The sequence below is a fragment of the Periplaneta americana genome, chromosome 5, assembly GCF_040183065.1.
Source record: "Periplaneta americana isolate PAMFEO1 chromosome 5, P.americana_PAMFEO1_priV1, whole genome shotgun sequence".
In the NCBI taxonomy this organism is placed as follows: domain Eukaryota; kingdom Metazoa; phylum Arthropoda; class Insecta; order Blattodea; family Blattidae; genus Periplaneta; species Periplaneta americana.
In genome coordinates, this window is record NC_091121.1 from 28,106,196 (window position 1) to 28,124,924 (window position 18,729).

The 18,729-nt window shown below is 33.3% G+C and overlaps 1 protein-coding gene across 1 annotated transcript in view; it reads left to right on the top strand.

Moving 5' to 3' along the window:
* LOC138700581 (nephrin-like) overlaps positions 1 to 18,729 on the top strand; it is a 1,373,770-nt gene that overhangs the window by 579,753 nt on the left and 775,288 nt on the right. Inside the window, exon 3 of the mRNA XM_069827162.1 lies at positions 7,050 to 7,258. Coding sequence (XP_069683263.1) covers positions 7,050 to 7,258 — 209 coding nt within the window. The remainder of the gene's footprint in view (positions 1 to 7,049; positions 7,259 to 18,729) is intronic.

Below are 18,729 nucleotides of genomic sequence, written 5' to 3' on the forward strand. Positions count from 1 at the left end.
CAATAAATCAATAAATCACCTATATTTGAAATAAAGTCAGTTTTGTTACTATAATAATTAGCGTTAATTGTAAATAATATTGAAATAAATTCAATTTCTCATATCGTTTTTCAATGTCAAGGTTAATGTCGACATCTGTTTCTCGGAAAAAATTAATACTTTCGCGTCTGCTCATATCTCACAATTTACGAGGTATTGCACAAGGTCAGTTCCGCTCCTCAGTCAGATAAGAATAACATGAATACTTATGAATAATTTCTAGTTAGAAATATGGTCGAGCATAAAAAGTCGTATGAAACTTGAGCTTGCGCTCGTTTCATAAACATACTCGCGTCTTAATTACTACCATTATAGGCATAATGTATTATTTTCTCATTAAACAACCCTTTGCTCGAATCAATTATTTTCAGGAAAAATCACTAACCATTAAGAAGCTGTGTTGGAAAGAATGGATGAAGAAAGAATGATACTGAAGCTGATCAGAAAGAGAAAAAGGAATTGGCTGGGTCACTGGTTGAGAAGAAACTGTCTACTGAAGGATGCACTGGAAGAAATGGTGAACGGGAGAAGATTTCGGGATAGAAGAAGATATCAGTTGATAGACGACAATAAGATATGTGGTTCCTATGAGGAGACAAAGAGGAAGACAGAAAATAGGAAAGACTGGAGAATGCTGGGTTTACAGTGAAAGACCTGCCCTTGGGCAGAACGCTATGAGTTAAAGAACCCTCCTCTAAATTCGAATCTGAAGATACGTCAGTGGACATAATATGGGTGGTCTAAGTGCACTGAGTTAGTATCACACTCCATCTCTAATCCATCCGTCCGTCCGTCCATCCATCCATCCATCCATCGATCTCACCCGGTGTATAATCTAAGAAATTAGTTACAATAAATAGCTCATATCTAAAAATTAAGATGCATCTGGATAGAGTAAGAAACGAAGCTGTATTGGAAAACGTGGATAAAGAAAGAATGATGTTGAAACTGATCAGAAAGAGGAAAAGGAAACTGCCTACTGAAGGATGCACTGGAAGGAATGGTGAACGGGAGAAGAGTTCGTGACAGAAGAAGATATCAAATGGTAGACGACATTAAGATATATGGATCATATGCGAGACAAAAAGGAAGGCAGAAAATAGGAAAGACTGGAGAATGCTGGGTTTGCAGTGGAAGACCTGTTCTTGGGCAGAACACTATGAATGAATGAATGCAACAAGCATGGTGTAACTCTTACGATACGAGGTAAAGTAGGCCTATATCATCATGAAATTTCATCAATTTGTCGCATTGGAGTCAGAATGTTGCTAGATGTGTTCCGATATTAATAATGAGAAAAACTGGTTGTAAGTAGGAATGGAAGTACGGACACCAAACTTATGAATTTAACTACTTCGCGTATTATACAAGTCGTGTTGTTCACATCAACTCAGGGTCGTACAGGGACTTGTACAGAGCACTTCTGTGCTTGAATCAAAGCGTTGCTCGGTATAATCAGGTGACTAAAACAAATAGGGTGTAACACACGTTTACGAAAACGACATACTTTTTTCTCTTCTTTATATAAAATGGTGATACATTTAAAACAAAATGTTGTACTTTAAGTGTTACTAATTTTGTTACAATATACAACTGTGTACATTTGTGAATTGTCAAATACAAACCTGTTTTGATTGTTACTCATGCAAGAAAATATTCTTTAGACGTCATACGCTGATATTTATGCAAATTTGAAATAGTTTTATTTATTATAATCTTGTGCCTGTTCACTATTTAGTTCATATTGAACTTCACAAAGTTTCGAATATGCAGAATTTTTTTCAAGAACATTTTTCAGTTTTAGTTCTACACTTTCATTGTTACCGGCAGCTGATTATGTAGATTTTAAAGTTACAGTAGAGTTCCTCCGTTGGAAACTTCTGTAATGGATACTTTTAATTTGGAAAGGTAGCTGACACCGCCCACTAAAGGAACACAACTCAATACGTTACTGACAGACGATCGCTTTGCTCATGCTCGATGTTGACATCAAAAGATACAGTGAAGAAGAAGAAAGAATTTTATTTTCACTTATACATGAAAATACAAACTTAAATAAGAATTATTTTACCATCTAAATATGTACATATACAAATATAAGGAGAAGATATTTTGGTAATACATACAAATATAATAGTAAATAATTACAGCGGTAACTCCTCTATATAAAATATTTTTTTAATATTAACGACAAAAATATTTTTAAGTCATTTGGACTGATACTCTTTCATAATACACTTACTCAGACAAAAAATAAAGTTGAAACTTGTGGGGAATCTGCTGCGTGGTCCCTCCAACGCTTAAAGACAAGTACAGTGTTTGCACTCACCCGGTTGTTTACACCACGTCCTCTGTCTACCAATCACTGAGTTCATCGCTCGTCAGTAATTACATCATCTGGGTAGAGGCGGGCACAAAAGACCAATAACTTAGTACACAATACGTACAGGCGTATAAAATGGCCTTTGATTAGCTAATAGTTTTTACCCCTATTTATGAAAAACGAAGGGATTCCACTGTACTTTATAACACAAGGGTAAATATTGCGTACGCATGGTTGTTGGAATCGGTAATTTTCTAAACGTATACTTTTCAATCAAGTTTATGGAATATTCGCACATATCAGCATCAGACACAAGTGATGATAAAGGTGGACTGATCCAAAATCAAATCACTAAACATTTTCAGTTGTTTGATTTGTGTTTTAGAATTACAATATTTTGGTAAATCATGACGCTTATTAACTTTTGTGTAACTTACACACCTTGCCCCATAATATATTTTCGTCCTTGACTATAAAATAGTCATCTCCGAAGTCTTTTATAAGCACAGGCAAAGTTACGGATTTTATTGGAGGCATTTTAATACATCTTCACATTATCTTTTCCACATCACAACTGAAATAATTATTTACAAATTGTCATTTTATCGTCTGGCAATCTTAATTTATGTTGCACACACCTGACATAGTCAAGAAATTTCTTATTAAAATATTGATTTAGAGTTAGGTTATTCAATTTATATTTATATCTTACTGTTAGAAATGTATTGTAACTTCACAATTCCTTTTAAAAATATTTGTTCTCTACATACGCATGAAGATCACGTAAGCCGCTTTTGCATCACACAGTTTCTACTCATGATTTATATGACCAGTTATAAGAAAACTGAATGTCAAGAAAATTCGTGCTATTTATTTTTTGTGGCAAATAAAAAATACGTCACCTAGAATAAACATTTTTCACTTCTTAAGATTCTATTTAGTAGAAAAGACGTATATTTTTTGTGTTCCGGATGTTTTGGCTCCAGCCCTGAATACGGAATAAGGGACGTGCGATATTAGGCCGACTCCAGAGATGTTTGTCTTCTCCAACCGAACAACAGTTCTATAAATCATGAGATTGTTTTGTGACATTAGTGCGTTCTTACGTCATGAGATTTTTAATTGTAGGATTTTCTTCTCAAGTTTCCGTTAAGTCTGCATGTAACTTCAAGTAAATTCTGTATTCGGAACGAAAAGCTTTGAATTTATTTTCCTTAATAGATGTCAGATCAATACGAATCTGACACTCTGTTATTGTGTGATTACTTAGAACTTCACTTTGAAAGTAGTTGGCTCTCTTCTCGTCCAAGATTCTGTTCTTTTCAATTTAATGAGTAGATTAGCACACGTCCTCATTTGTCGTATTCCATCATTTCAAAGGACCATCGAATTCCTTTGGTTCTTTAGATAGGAGATACAGAATCAAATAAATGTTCTCATAATTTAGTTATCTGGAATTAAAGCCATGCGAATAATAATAATAATGATAATAATAATAATAATAATAATAATAATAATAATAATAATATGTAATGAGTTGACTATTATATTGCAACGAATTTGTTTCTGTTTTTAATATTATTTAATTTTTTACGTCACTTAGTTCAGAAAAACTCTTATATACTTGTATGTATTTTATTATTTCATGTAATGTTTACTGCGAAACCATTGTCCTATCCTTGTATACAGGGTGATTCACGAGGATTTACCGTCACTTACGGAGCTTATTTCCGAAGATATTCGGAACAAAATATGTCATAAACATTTGTCCTACTCTCAGTATTTTCAGTGTTACACTAATTTGAAGATGTCAGTAAAATATCCTCTCTTTTTTTCTTTAGTTTTAATGGTAAAAGAAAATGACAAATGGAGAATGAACTATTCAGAAGTGTCATTTCTTTAATTGACTTGTGTTCTGAAGCTAAAAATGTGTTGTTAATTGCTTAGTACACATTTTGTTTTTCAATTTTTAACTAAACATTTCACCATTCTCACGCACTTACCATAAAAATTGTTACAAATCATACGACTTCAGAAATTTGATTATACCTACAGTTTAATTATGCATCCTAACTTACAGTCTTAAACAATTTAAAAGAGTGGCTTGATTTGTAACAATTGTTGTGACAAATGCATAAGAAAAACGTAATTTTGTAGTTAAAAAATTGAAAAAAAAAAATTCTGTACGAAGCAACTAAGGAATTCACAACACATTTTTGGCTTCAGATTGCTAGGTAATTAAAGAAAGTATACTCCTCAATAGTTCATTCTCTCTCCTCATGGAGAACTATTGAGAAATAGTCGTCACCGCAAGATTCGATCCCTCCTAGCGTCGTCCCTACGAGGAAAAGACTACCAAGCAGAGGAGGAGGTCCATGGTTTGTCCACAAATGCATCTACAAGACGCATTGACATCATCGCTATCCCGACAAGATCAACAAGCGGATTTATAATTGATCCAACTGTAAGAATGGAAATGTACGAAAATCAACCTGCTGAGATACATCAGGAAAAATGCGACATATACGACCCCACTATACCATATTATAAGGAAAAAAATCATCTAACGTCGATCGAAGTTATTGGATTACTGATTGGGGCTAGAGGAACCATCACAAAAAGATTCGCGCATTTTTGCAAGCAGTTTGGTCTAGGACAAACTCTTGTCACTGAAGTATCTCTGTCTGAAGTGAAGGGAACTATAAAAATCCTAAGAAACCATCCCTACACGTAAATAGATTGATCTCTTTCCTACGGCGATCTGCTCACTTAAGTTGGGTCTTGCAACTAGTGCTAAATAGACGACTGTGATCACCTGATAGCAAATAGATACCGTACTAGGAAATTTTATTTCTTCTGCAATTAATGATCTTTTGTTTAGTCGTTTTCAATTATTTATAATTGTGTTATTTATTTTTCTTTTCCTTCTCCATTGTTTTCATTTCATTATAATAGTAACAATAACAGGCATAATTAAATGATTTCACCAATATAATCAAGAATTGTTAATAATCGGTATAACTATTATATTATTAACAATAATTCAATGATGACGAGATATTGTACGAGAAGGTACTTACCAAGGGCTACATACCTTTTCTTTTCATTATAATTGTGTACCTACCATTTACTAAAAAAAAACAACAATTTTTTGGTAAGCTTTGTCTTCTAGGCAGCCTTCACTTGGAGGAAGCTGAATAAAATGAAAAAATAATAATAGTAATATACGTTACAAGAGCGGTATGTTGACGTTTTCATGGTCGAGGAAAAGATTGAAAAAGCGAAACGTAGTTGAGCTTTTTTAATTTCCGAGAACATGAAATTGTAATTTAATTTACAATAAATAATAGCGTAAACTTGTATAATACTGAACGATTTCGAGATGGATGGAGAAATCTGCAGTATGCAGAATATAGATACGAGTAAATTGAATGTTCATGAACCTAAACGACAACTTTGAGAACGAGGTGCACGAATAAAAATAAATAAATAAAAAGAAACTTTGTCGAAGGCGAATATTACCTCTTTAATCATTAGTATCGTACGCTAAAAACAGGATATGCAGCCACCAATGAGTTTTTTTTATAGGGAAGGACTATCGAGATTGAATTCCTCGTATTTTTTTCTCTAGTTGTAGGAAGATCAAATGGAATTCTTGATAAGATGATATAATATGTTCGCAGTAATATCACGATTATTACTGTGTTTTGTAGGTTAAGAACATGCAGTTTTGAATACTACTAATACCTGGTTTTAATAATAAAGTCTAAATCGAGAGTTTACTGCAAGTGTAAACTTTGGAGACTCCTAGAAGTACTGAATATAATCTAAGCTAACATAGCTCGCTGTCGAGGTTGCATATGCTTTTATTAATTTTTCTTTTCCCTCTTCCAAATTGAAACTGTAGCCAGCAGTTCCTTAGTTGAAGTAGTGACTTTTGTTTAATAGGTAGCACTTTCGAGGCGCAATTTAATTAGTTATTTTTTTATGTTTAAAGCATATATTCAGAATATTTCGGGACCTGAATGAAGACAAAAGGCTTTCCCTGGTTTTTACATATAGGAACACAACAAAAATTTGTCATTTTGAATGTAAACTTCATCTTACGATGTTGGATGACGTATATACGTCCATTGATGTGACATATTAATGAATATTTAAATACTTATATAGTCACAATCATGCCTTCAAGCCTTCGGCGTGAAACGAACTCGATAGCTCAGTTGGTAGAGCGCCTGACCGGAGTACAGGAAGTCGCAGGTTCGAATCCCGCTCGAGGTTGTGAAGTTTTTCTTTCATACCATGGCATGATTGTGACTATATAAGTATTTAAATATTCATGTCATTTTGAATTGTATTTAAGAGTATTTAATGTACTACTACACTACGTAAATCCTCAACGTTTATATACTGGAAAACAAATGCACACGCAAAGCGCATCCCTCAAAGTACACGCGCGCTATCTCTATTGTTGAGAAAGTTAATATGATTCCTATTCTTATTATAATTCGCCTCTGCACAGCTGTTTTGCTCTGTAGAGCTGGCAGTAGTTTTTCGTGAGCAAGAGCTGCTCTCCGGTGCTGCACGGAGCGTTCTGTTGCCAGGCCCCGGTCTAAACCCTATGTAGAATATTGTCCCGGCTTCAAGGGCAAGCTTGTCTAATTTGGTGCTTGTTGTGTTTTCGCAGCTTCGACGTCCGGGGTAAACACTCGGAGGTGGCGTCACACTGGAAGGACAAGGAGATCCTGGACGAGCGCGGCTATTTCCTCACCGTCACCGACCCCGCCACGCTGTCCCTCAACAACGTGGACGAGCGGGACGAGGGGGAGTACCGCTGCCGCGTCGACTTCCGCCAGTCCCCCACCCGCAACTCCAGGGTCCGACTCACCGTCATCAGTGAGTATTGTCTGACTATTGATTGGCACCTTCTTCTCTGGCCTTCGTTTTCCTTGTTTACACAATTTGCTTTATCATTCTACTCATTATCTTTGTATGTTTGTGTATTGTTCACTGGAGGGAGTTTAAAAGCCGTGGTATTCAGTCTCATTAAGGCGGCCTTAAGGGAGCCGTGAAAGGCATAAGGAAGAGAGTGACTGAAGTACTTTTAGAAACGCGTAAATTCCAAACAGACAATACTAGTAACATTGGAGTAGGCGTACATGACCAATACTTACAGAACTGAAATTCAAGATAATTTCTGCTGTCGTACAACTGTTAATACTGGCGTCCCTCAAGGATCTGCCTTTGGGCCAAAATTGTTTTTATTTATATTAATATTGATATTGATATATTTATTTCTACAACTCTTATTTGGTAATGGGTCGCCACCACATCTCTGTATTCGTGCTCCCCATTACCTTCTAATTACAATAAACTTTCATTGACGTGTGCAGTCATCTTGTTTTAACTTTGTTACCGCCATTACTATAATTCATACTCTCAATTTGCTTTCTAACCTCTCCCCTTAAAATTTTCCCTTCTTTCTAATGAACACCTCACCACTTTTATTGTTTACTTACTGTATATTTGAAGTACTTTCTATCGTCTAAAATTTCCCTAATTTTGAACTAACTTTTACTAACACTATTTAATCATACTCATTCACTTTCATCACTAATTTACAATCAGTTCTACCTCTCCTCACTTCTGTCATCACTCTTATCCCTTATTTCTCCATTAAACACTGAATCACGTGTTTATTTTGTTAAACTGTTCCCTTTCACCCCGATAAATTTTCCGTTTGCCACTATTTTAGTAAGTCAACTCAACCTTCATTTGTAAACTTACATTAAAATACTTGCTGTCTTCCTGTCATTTCAATTTCTCTAATTGTACGCTAACTTAGTCGACACTCCAATATTAGTAACATTTCACTACCAATTATTGTACTATTAACAAACACTTCTAATTTTCTCTAGTCACTTCTTTTATCAACTATTGTATCTCATTTATATTAATAACATATTATTAATAAATTCAGGTAAAATTAAAGGAAATATTTTCTCCTTAGCAGACGACACTCTTTTAACTTTTTAGTGGTACAAACTAGTGCCCTTCAGCGTTCGAACGTGCAAGAGGAAACCAAGATATTACAAATGTCGTCTTATTTTATATTGAAAAACTAATTGCAAGATCTGTGTTAAAATGCATGTTGAAACATGAAGGAGTGGGCGTGGAGGACAGCGAATATTTTTATAACAAGGTGGAACATACATGGCAGACCTCATCTGTAGAGCGAAAACGGCGAATATCGAACTTTGTCATACTGGACAAATTTCAACCGAACATAGGGTCCGTAATGCACAAACTAAGAAGTAGCATATCTAAATGCAAATGCGGGAATTAACTTAGTTAAAAATTAGTTTGTTGCAAATCTTAGTACGAGAGCGGTTATTTCTTTCTCTTTAAATAAAACAGGACTTCCCCCCCCCCCAAGTGAAAATTATTTTACAATAACTTTACATACCAGAAATTGTTTAAATAAAATCCTTGTTTATGTCCCAAAATTCTTATATACCAACAGGTGAAATATTTACAATGTATAATTAAGAAATTGTAGATTATTTTTCTATAATTTAAGAAAAGTAATACATAAATATTGTCAACTATCCTTCTGACATGTAATATCATCTATTTATTTAGCTTTAGTCGATTATTCAATGGAATAGATTGTGGACGTATAACAAAATATGCTCTGTTTCCACTGAATCAACATATTAAGAGGATAATTCAAATTTGTCTAAATAAGCATTTAGATTATCCAACAAATCTTGTGTATAAAGACTTCATAAGACAATAAAAGGAATGAAGAATAAATTATTTAATATATTACCACACATGCACAATCGATGTACTCGTCAAATTATCATGTTTATTCTATAACAAGCTAGACTATTTCTGTCCCAGTAATTGAACCTAAATGTAATATCGAATATAATCTGAGGCATATATCTAATTTTGACTAAAGATTGTGCATTTATTTTATTAATCGTTTTTCACACCTAACACTAAATTATTCATGAATAATTTCGGTGTTGAAAAGTAAGTGCATGAATCATTCTTTAAAACTTTTCGTCCGCAGGAAAATTTACTCTTACTGTCTTCATTTGTATATTATAATAAAATTAATATTATTTCATTTTGTAATTTATGCTGTTTATATTTTTGTATTGTCTTGATGTAAAATTTTCACCTACTCACCTTTTCAAGAATACTCCCGAGCACAAGTTTTTGGTTTTCTGAAATTGTATAATTATAAATAATATGATTTATTTGAGCTGATGAATAATGATGTAAAATACATCGCACTAGTCGTTCATATTTTAAAGTCATGAAGCAACACCATTGCTCCCACCACTGTCTCTGTATAAAGCAGATATTTTTCATAGGCTGCTTTTTAAGATATAAAAGTATTCCAAACTTGAATAACGGCTATGAAACATTTATTCCGAGAGAAATACTGACTTTAATTTAATTTACTACCGTAATTTTGGGGTTTCTCAGAAGTAAATCGACAAAGTTTTCTGGAATGTTCTTTAATTAAAAAAAACACAAAAGGAAGAGATTTCAATCTTAAAACTCAAATAGTTCTATGAATATTAAATAAACATGATTTGTGATTAGGCAGTGTGTTGGTGTATGCCTACGTCATTCTTATTTGACATTTATTTACTAAAGGCTGTGTGATGTATCTTGTCTCACTGTGAAAAAGGAGAGAAAGGAGATATGTCTTACTTCGTCTGTATTGTTATGGCGATGGGGGGAGTGGAGCGATGCCGTCCATCCATCCAGTGGCGGAAGGGACTAGTTGATACATTCTGTAGGGCAAAATAAAATAACAAAATATCTGTCTTCGTACTGTGTAGTTCCGTCACGGAGCTTGTCTTTCAAGAAACTGAGTTCCGGCAGCCTGTACAGTAACAAGATTTTGAAAGGAATCCTGAAAATTTACAAGCCTTCTATAATCTCCACCCTCATTTGAAGGGACTTGGTTTTATTGCTACTGAGACAAGATAAATCTTACCAGGTATAGCTAGCTTCGAACTGTTTGAACGTTTAACAGAGAACAGCCTAATCGCTCTGAGTTAGGTTGAATTTGCATAATTTTAGGTATTAACAATGTAGAAATCATTTGAGATAAAAGAAATGAAACATCGGGAAATCTTTCCAACAAACAACACATATCCCATCTCTTCCTTAAGCCTTTCAGATATTGTTTAACTTTTATTATTGGGTCTGTTCTTTAATAAATTCATTGAATGATGAATTTAAAAAAAAATTGAAATGTGATTGTGGGGGTTTTTACTTTGATATTTATTCATTCCTTGTTTACTACTACAATTAATTTTTCAGTCTGGTTTTGAGACACTCTGTATAGACAGAATATTTTGAAATAAAAGTTTCCTGTATGTCATTTTATGCAGTATGTCCATTTTTTTTTTCTTCTAATGTTATTTCCGCTTTTCTCATCTTCGACGAATAATGATTACAGCATCACAATGAAAGAGGTCTTTTGACTGCTTATCAGTTGAGAAAAAGCTTTCAGATACTTAAGCTGTAGTTGATTGATACTAACGTTAGCTTTCAATTCAATATCCATTCTTTCTTCCATTTTCTAAGTATCCATTGTACTCGTTTTCTTTTGTTGTGTATTGTTTACTAGGTGCAGTTGTTAAAACTGTAGCAAATGTAGGAACACCATAAAGTAGGTCATATAAAAGCAATGTTAATTTAGTTTATAGTCCATAAATCAATATCTGTTACATTGAAAGCAAATAAGTTACTTCTGAATTAATAAGTAAGTTTTGAATAGATGAGGAATTTGTAGTATTTCCCGATATACTTTAATTCAAAGTTACAGTTTCGGTTATCCTCGTATTTCTTCATTAGATGATAACATTGCACCTTCAATGCTTTAAGTTATTTAGTTCCTTCCGGTAGATAAATGCAAGAGCGCGTTTGTCATAAAGTGAATTTGGTTCAGATTTACATCGTTGATTAGAATGGATGCTTGCGGTGAACAGCATTGGAAGATAGAGGTTTTCCCGTTCTCCTCAAATTTCCTTCAATTTTATGATAATATATTCCACTAACATTCTACATTTCAGTTTATTTTCCCCTTCATTTAATACAATTTCACTCTATAATTAGATATACGAATATAATACACAGTGACATGCGAGTTTAGGAGAAATAAAATGGAGGCGTCCCTTCAGACGGACTATTATCTCTTACAAAATCTTACAACTATGGCATGTTGTAAAAGACTATGCTACCCGGTGCTATATTAGATTCATCTTCAAGGGGTATATGCGTAGGTCATGAAATAATTTGAAACATCTCTGTAATATATCCAGGGCTATAAACTATACTTGTAACTTCATTTCCTTCATTCATTTATTTTATTCCATAGATCTTACATGAGCAATGAAGCTTTAAGATGTGGAACAAGTCAAAATTTTACAATATTACAATTACAATTTTTACAAATTTTTACAGTTTTACAATTTAGTAATTTTCTACAATTTTTACAATATTGTGCAATTTTTTTACAATATTTTGGCGAGATGTAGTGGGATGAGGTGAGGTCCGAGGATTCGCCAAAATATTACCCAGAATTTGTCTTTTGGTTGGGGAAAACCTCGGAAAAACCCAACCAGGTAATCAAATCAAAGGGGTTGATGCCGAGGACTCGCCATAGACCATCCGGCTTCAGTCCCACGGTTGTGGAAAACCTCGGAAGAAACCAAAGACCAAAGGGGGATCCAACCCAAACCCGAACACAGCTCCGGATCAGCAGCCCAGCGATTCTGCCGACTGAGCTACATCGATGGCTCTACTAAAAGTATACAATACATAGCCAGTCAGATTATTAAATTTACAAACGCAAACGATCATTCATAAGTTGAGCTATATGTATAATACAAAACAAGTAAGTTAATTAAATTTAAGGCATAAACAATTCAACCTTACTTTCAGCCACCAGGACATTCATGGAAAATGTTATTAAATGTAAACAATTACACTTCACTTTAGCTTCCGAAATAAAAAGAAAGGAAATTACAAAACTGTTTTTTCCTGTTTTCAAACATTTGTGTCGCCTACTTTAACATGAGCATCCCTCGCTGCATTTTCCTTTCAGAAATAGCGATGTTTTCCCAGATGCTATTTTTTTCCTGATGTGATATTTCAGTTATTCCAGGTTATGTGGATTAGTTTTAAAAATACAATTTTTTAAAGTTCCCCAGAGATAGAAGTCACCAGGGTTAGATCTGGGGCTCCAGGAGGCCATACATACATAATCTGATAATTCTGTCCTAGAATATTGCATTAATTTCGTCTATAGTCGACTATATCTGCTGCTTTAGAATCATGTTGGAAAAAGGAAAGATTATGGTTCCTTTCTGTTAGCAGACCACAATTTCCATCATTCATTTAAGTGAGAAATTTAGACGTTTTAACTGCGTATATTTAATAGTATAATGTATTAATAGCTTCTGACTTGATAACAATAAATTATTGCGCTGTTTTCACAACCAACATGTGAGAGCGGCCTGGCCGATAGCCAAAGTTGCCGCTTTTCGGACGGGAAATAATTTGCTACCCGCTATAATAAGACAATATTGAAATTAGAATAATACTAACGGATTATTATGAAGAAATCACAGCTGTAGTTACAATTTCTTCGGCATAAATTAATTTCATTAAAGATGCGTTACGGTATATAAATTGTCATTTGAAACTGAAGAAAATATTTCAAAGAAGGTAGCAATGAACATACAGATTTCATACATACAGATTTCATCTATGAAATCTTCGAGCAAAATTTAAGAACAATTTTGATTATTGATTACAGTGACAGGATTAAAAGGGAATTAAATCTCGACGACAATACTCATATTAAATAATAATGCGGGTACAGTGATATTAATGTAATTAAATCTTCACCACATATTTATCACATAAATACATATAGAATTTAATCGAACCGGTTGATATGCCTACTGCTTTCGGAAGAAGAAAATATTTACAATAATTAATACAAATCTTAATAGAAGTTAAATTTCCATTACCAACTTAGTAACATAAACTACATCAGAGGTCTGGTCTTATACTGTCAAATATTTTATCCAGGGGTTTACTCCTATTTCTTGTTAAAATAGGTGTAATATATTTATAGCACTATTGTTTGTGTGTTACAGATTCCTGTATGATATATTATTTTATGGATTTTCTTTTGAGACATGAATACAAGTTTATGGACGAACAGTCTGTGTTGTAAAGGTCCGTGTTGTTTTTGCTTTCCATTTTATGACGTAGGCATGTAGAAATGGATATGGATATAGACGAGAATATTGGCTGTCCGATACATCAATGTAAAATAAAAAAGAGCGTCGGTTGCCAAGTCGTGCGGAACGAGGGGTTAGACAGGTTCCAGACAGGTCAAACATTTTTTCTATCGGTATAATGCCATAAATTTTCAGGGCTGGACCTAAGAAATAGCATTGTAGCATTTCGCACAGCTTTTGAGAAGTTTAGATGGATGAGTCTGTGCCGTATGCAATGACATAAGGAGGAGTTACTTTGAAGATGTACTTTAATATTTTTGCTTAGATAGAGAGTAACGTTTGGCACCGGTAATTTTGCCATTGTGAAGAATGGGCAGAACGGAGAGAAATTCTATCCGCAACCTGGATTTGAACCCGGGTTTTCAGCTCTACGTGCTGATGCTTTATCTACTAAGCCACATCAGATTCAAATTCCGATGCCGGATTGAATCCTTCTCAGTTTAAGTTCTTCCTCTCTGTTACCCTTTTGTGGCCTACCCTCATTTACTGTGTCACAGAATATATGACAGTGGCATAATATCCAACACTATGTACAGAGGTGCACTCGTTACGAGTGACTAAGTGGCCGGGGTCCGACGGAACATGGCGCCGTCTAGAATCACAAAGTGCATTCTCAGTTCTGCCCATTCTTCATCATATGGTAATGCATAATTCCTGCACGGAAACATCATATGTACTTCAGTACATCATAGTAATTTGCCAGGGTGTTTTGGATAGACGTTAATGTAAAAGTGAATATTATGTATAACATAGCAAACTTTTGAAAATTTTGCAAGTTCCTAAGGCAGTAACAGAGAAAATTGCGATATACTTCATATTTAGGCAGTTGTCATAGTCTCACTTTCGTCAAGTTGCAGAAGTAGCTCAGTACGTAAATGTGACACTTGTAACAGATAAATCCCGCGTATGAATATTCACTTATCATTTTTTTTTCTCGCCGTACAAAATAAAAGCGGTAGTATTGTAATACAAGGGAAACCTAAGAGTATTTAGTCTGTCGTGAATAGCCTATGGGGAAAAATATATTTTCCATTTTCCCGTAAGTACACGTTTCAGCATACTGCTTGTATGACTATCTGCAGAATATGGGTGAACGAATACAATTGAAAGAGGAGAAATGGGAGGAGGAATTTAAAAGGTACGCAAAACGCGTCCTCGAAAAGGGTTCGGTGCTGAAAGAAATTGAATATGTGAGCTCCAAGCCTGTTGGTCACTTGTCTCATTCCGGGTTACGCTGCTCCACTGAAGGAGCTCTAGAAAATTTTGAAGGGGAAAAAGCCGAAAATAGACGGGAATTAATTAAGGCAAGAGGATACTGAAATTTGACTAAAATTAACATTTAAAATAATTCCGCTTTAAATAATCTTTTGACTGTAGAGAATATATTACAAATAAAATTTAAGTCTTAATTCAATGCTATAACATTTAATGACGCCATTTTTTTTTCCGAGTATTTAAGGAGTTGCGACCATTTCATTTTCCACTCATTTTTTTTTTTTTTTCAAATTTACCGCATTCTCAATCTGATTTCGATTGTTTATTTTTATAATTTGATTCGTCAATAGTGTGGCAGTCCTATTTCCAATAGTTTTTCGTTTTATTCATTAGGTATCAGTATATAGTACTAGACCTATTTCTTCAGTTGTTTTGTCAGACGTGCTTGAAAATTGTTTTCATCTAAAGTGCAGAAATGTGGTTGTTAAATTTTGATAGAAATAGCTATTGTAGTGTCTAAAAACATATAGTATGTAAATAATGTGTATTATATTGATTGCAGTTGGTGTAGTTTTGTGTTTTGTAGTGCATTTTTATGTATAATTAGTTGCACATCATGGGTGTATGAGGAAGTACTCAAAATATAAGGCAGAAAATGTAAGAAAAGGTGATAAATATAGTAAGCCCACAACAATCATTGTCTGGCCCTTAAAGTGAAAGTTTATATCAAGTGACTTTCTAGATCCGTTTTTCCGTAAATTTCTTTTTTTGTCACGGCGGTCATTATAAATTGATATAACTCAGAAACTATTAATGATAGGAAGCTGAAATTTTGTACAGATCTTAAACAAACTATTTAAAAATATTTCGCTTCATTATAATTTTGATATTTAAATTGAATATGAAAATAATTAATAATATGCAAAGGAGTGGACTCGAAAATTGAAATCCATGATATTCTGAAATCGTTATAATGTTTCTGTAAGCAATATTAAAAATCAAGTTAAGCCATTTTGTATCAAATCTTTTGATGAAGCTAATGGTAAAGGAACTTCTCAAATATCTAAAAAAAAAACTGAGTTATATACATTTTTGTAAATAGTTACAAATGGGGGTTAATTGTAAAATTTGAGTCCATGTTTACTTTTTTTAAAAACCTAATACTCAAATTTTAATTTTATACGTACGGTTGTTCAACACACAAAAAATGGTAAGTTTCCATGAATAAACGAGGAATTTCAAATTTTCAGTATCCTCTTTCCACAAGGAACATTGTAAGGGTTTTGGTTAGAAAGGGAGGAATTTATTCTACTTTAATAGGATTTAGCATATTTACAAACTTGAATTGTTGATTTACATATATGCAAATAATATAAAAATAATTACAACATACATCACAGCTGTTTTATTAAATTTTACTCAGAATTCATTACATTCATCTTCTTAAAGCGTTGAATGTATCATAAAATAAAATTTTGTTTATCTGATAAGTCAGTCTTTCGAATCCTAAAGGTAATTTCTATATTGCTATTTTTATTGCCCAGACATTATGCAAATTAATTTACAATTTAATTGAAGCAAGCAATGTTAGCAATTTCAACATATACTTCATTACACATATCGGCCAACATTCTAAGAACACAACATACATTTTAAATTTTAATTTTTCTGACATATGTATACATTTTAATTTGGAGTTAGCAAAACTGTTAAGAAATTTTGTTTCCAATGCCTCCTCCATGCGACGTTAATTGAAACCCAAATTTAACTTTGAATTTCATCGGGATAGCAAAAAATGATTGTTTTCTAATATTTATTGTGTTCGTTTACTCTAAACCAGTCAATATATCGGCATAATGAAGGTTTGAAGATTTCACCAAAGATATTACAAGTGCCTTTGAGAGGAAATATTACATTGTTAATAAATAAATGATAGAAGTCGTAGCAAGTTAATATGAGCAATATCTTACAGAAATAAGAATATGAATTATATGAAGTGTTAAAGTGTCAAAGAGTTAACAAAAACTTTTATGATTTTATGAACTAATTTGACATTATATTATGTATGACTGAAACCTGGTTGAGGCTAGCGATAAGTTACAGTTTACAAACTACTGTAGTTTGAATACATGCAGAGGGAGGGTTTAGTATAATGCATGAAGGGAAGAATGTAAAAAAAATTGACGTTAACTTATAAAGTGTGATGAAACACTTATTACGGAAATAATTAATAGATGTTGACAATATTTTATCACTGATATAGCACCAGCCCTTATATATGTTTCAGAAACACCTTCAACAAAATGTATTGCTTTGTTCAGTTATGTGTTTACTTACAAATATATTACAGAATAATGTCATCACAGCCCTGAAATAATGAAGCTGATTCGTTTCATGCCAGAACATCTTCCTTATACTATACTAATAATAATTAAACCTTGAATAGACATCCCTCTCCAGAAACAGGCATAAATATTGATTGTTGAAAATTCATGTATATAGTAGGCCTAAATTTCTTTCGTGATGTAGATAAAGTATTATGAGAATTTACTACTATTTTAGCATTATAAATAGGGTCGGTCTATCAGTTTACTTCTGTGGATTTTTGCAATTAATCGTCTTTATTTTCTAGTCGCTCGCTCTCTATTTAATGAGATAAATGTGCTCGTAATTTTATCCCGGCGCAACAAACAAACCAATAAACGTACGTAGATACTTGAAGCATGGAAATCAATAACATTTATTTGCTTCTGGACTGTTGTTAGGTCAACGTTTGTGTAGTTTAGGTGGAATTAGTGTCTAAGAATATACCTGTGCTAGCTGAAAATTAAAGTAACGCGGAATTATTCCACTATTTAATATACTTGTGCTAGCTGAAAATTAAAGTAACGCGGAATTATTCCACTATTTAATATACTTGTGCTAGCTGAAAATTAAAGTAACGTGCAATTATCCTACTATTTAATATACTTGTGCTAGCTGAAAATTGAAGTATCGCGGAGTTATCCCACTATTTAATATACTTGTGCTAGCTGAAAATTAAAGTAACGCGGAATTATCCCACTATTTAATATACTTGTGCTAGCTGAAAATTAAAGTAACGCGGAATTATCCCACTATTTAATATATTTGTGCTAGCTGAAAATTAAAGTAACGCGGAATTATCCTGCTATTTAATATACTTGTACTAGCTGAAAATTAAAGTAACGCGAAATTATCCTACTATTTAATGTACTTGTGCTAGCTGAAAATTAAAGTAACGCGGAATTATCCTACTATTTAATATACTTGTGCTAGCTGAAAATTAAAGTATCGCGGAGTCATCCCACTATTTAATGTACTTGTGCTAGCTGAAAATTAAAGTATCGCGGAGTTATCCCACTATTTAATACACTTGTGCTAGCTGAAAATTAAAGTAACGCGGAATTATCCCACTATTTAATATACTTGTGCTAGATGAAAATTAAAGTAACGCGCAATTATCCTACTATTTAATATACTTGTGCTAGCTGAAAATTAAAGTATCGCGGAATTATCCCATTATTTAATATACTTGTGCTAGCTGGAAATTAAAGTAACGCGCAATTATCCTGCTATTTATTATACTTGTGCTAGCTGAAAATTAAAGTATCGCGGTATTATTCCACTATTTAATATACTTGTGCTAGCTGAAAATTAAAGTAACGCGGAATTATCCCACTATTTAATATACTTGTGCTAACTTAAAATTAAAGTAACGCGGAATTATCCCACTATTTAATACACTTATGCTAGTTGAAAATTAAAGTAACGCGGAATTATCCT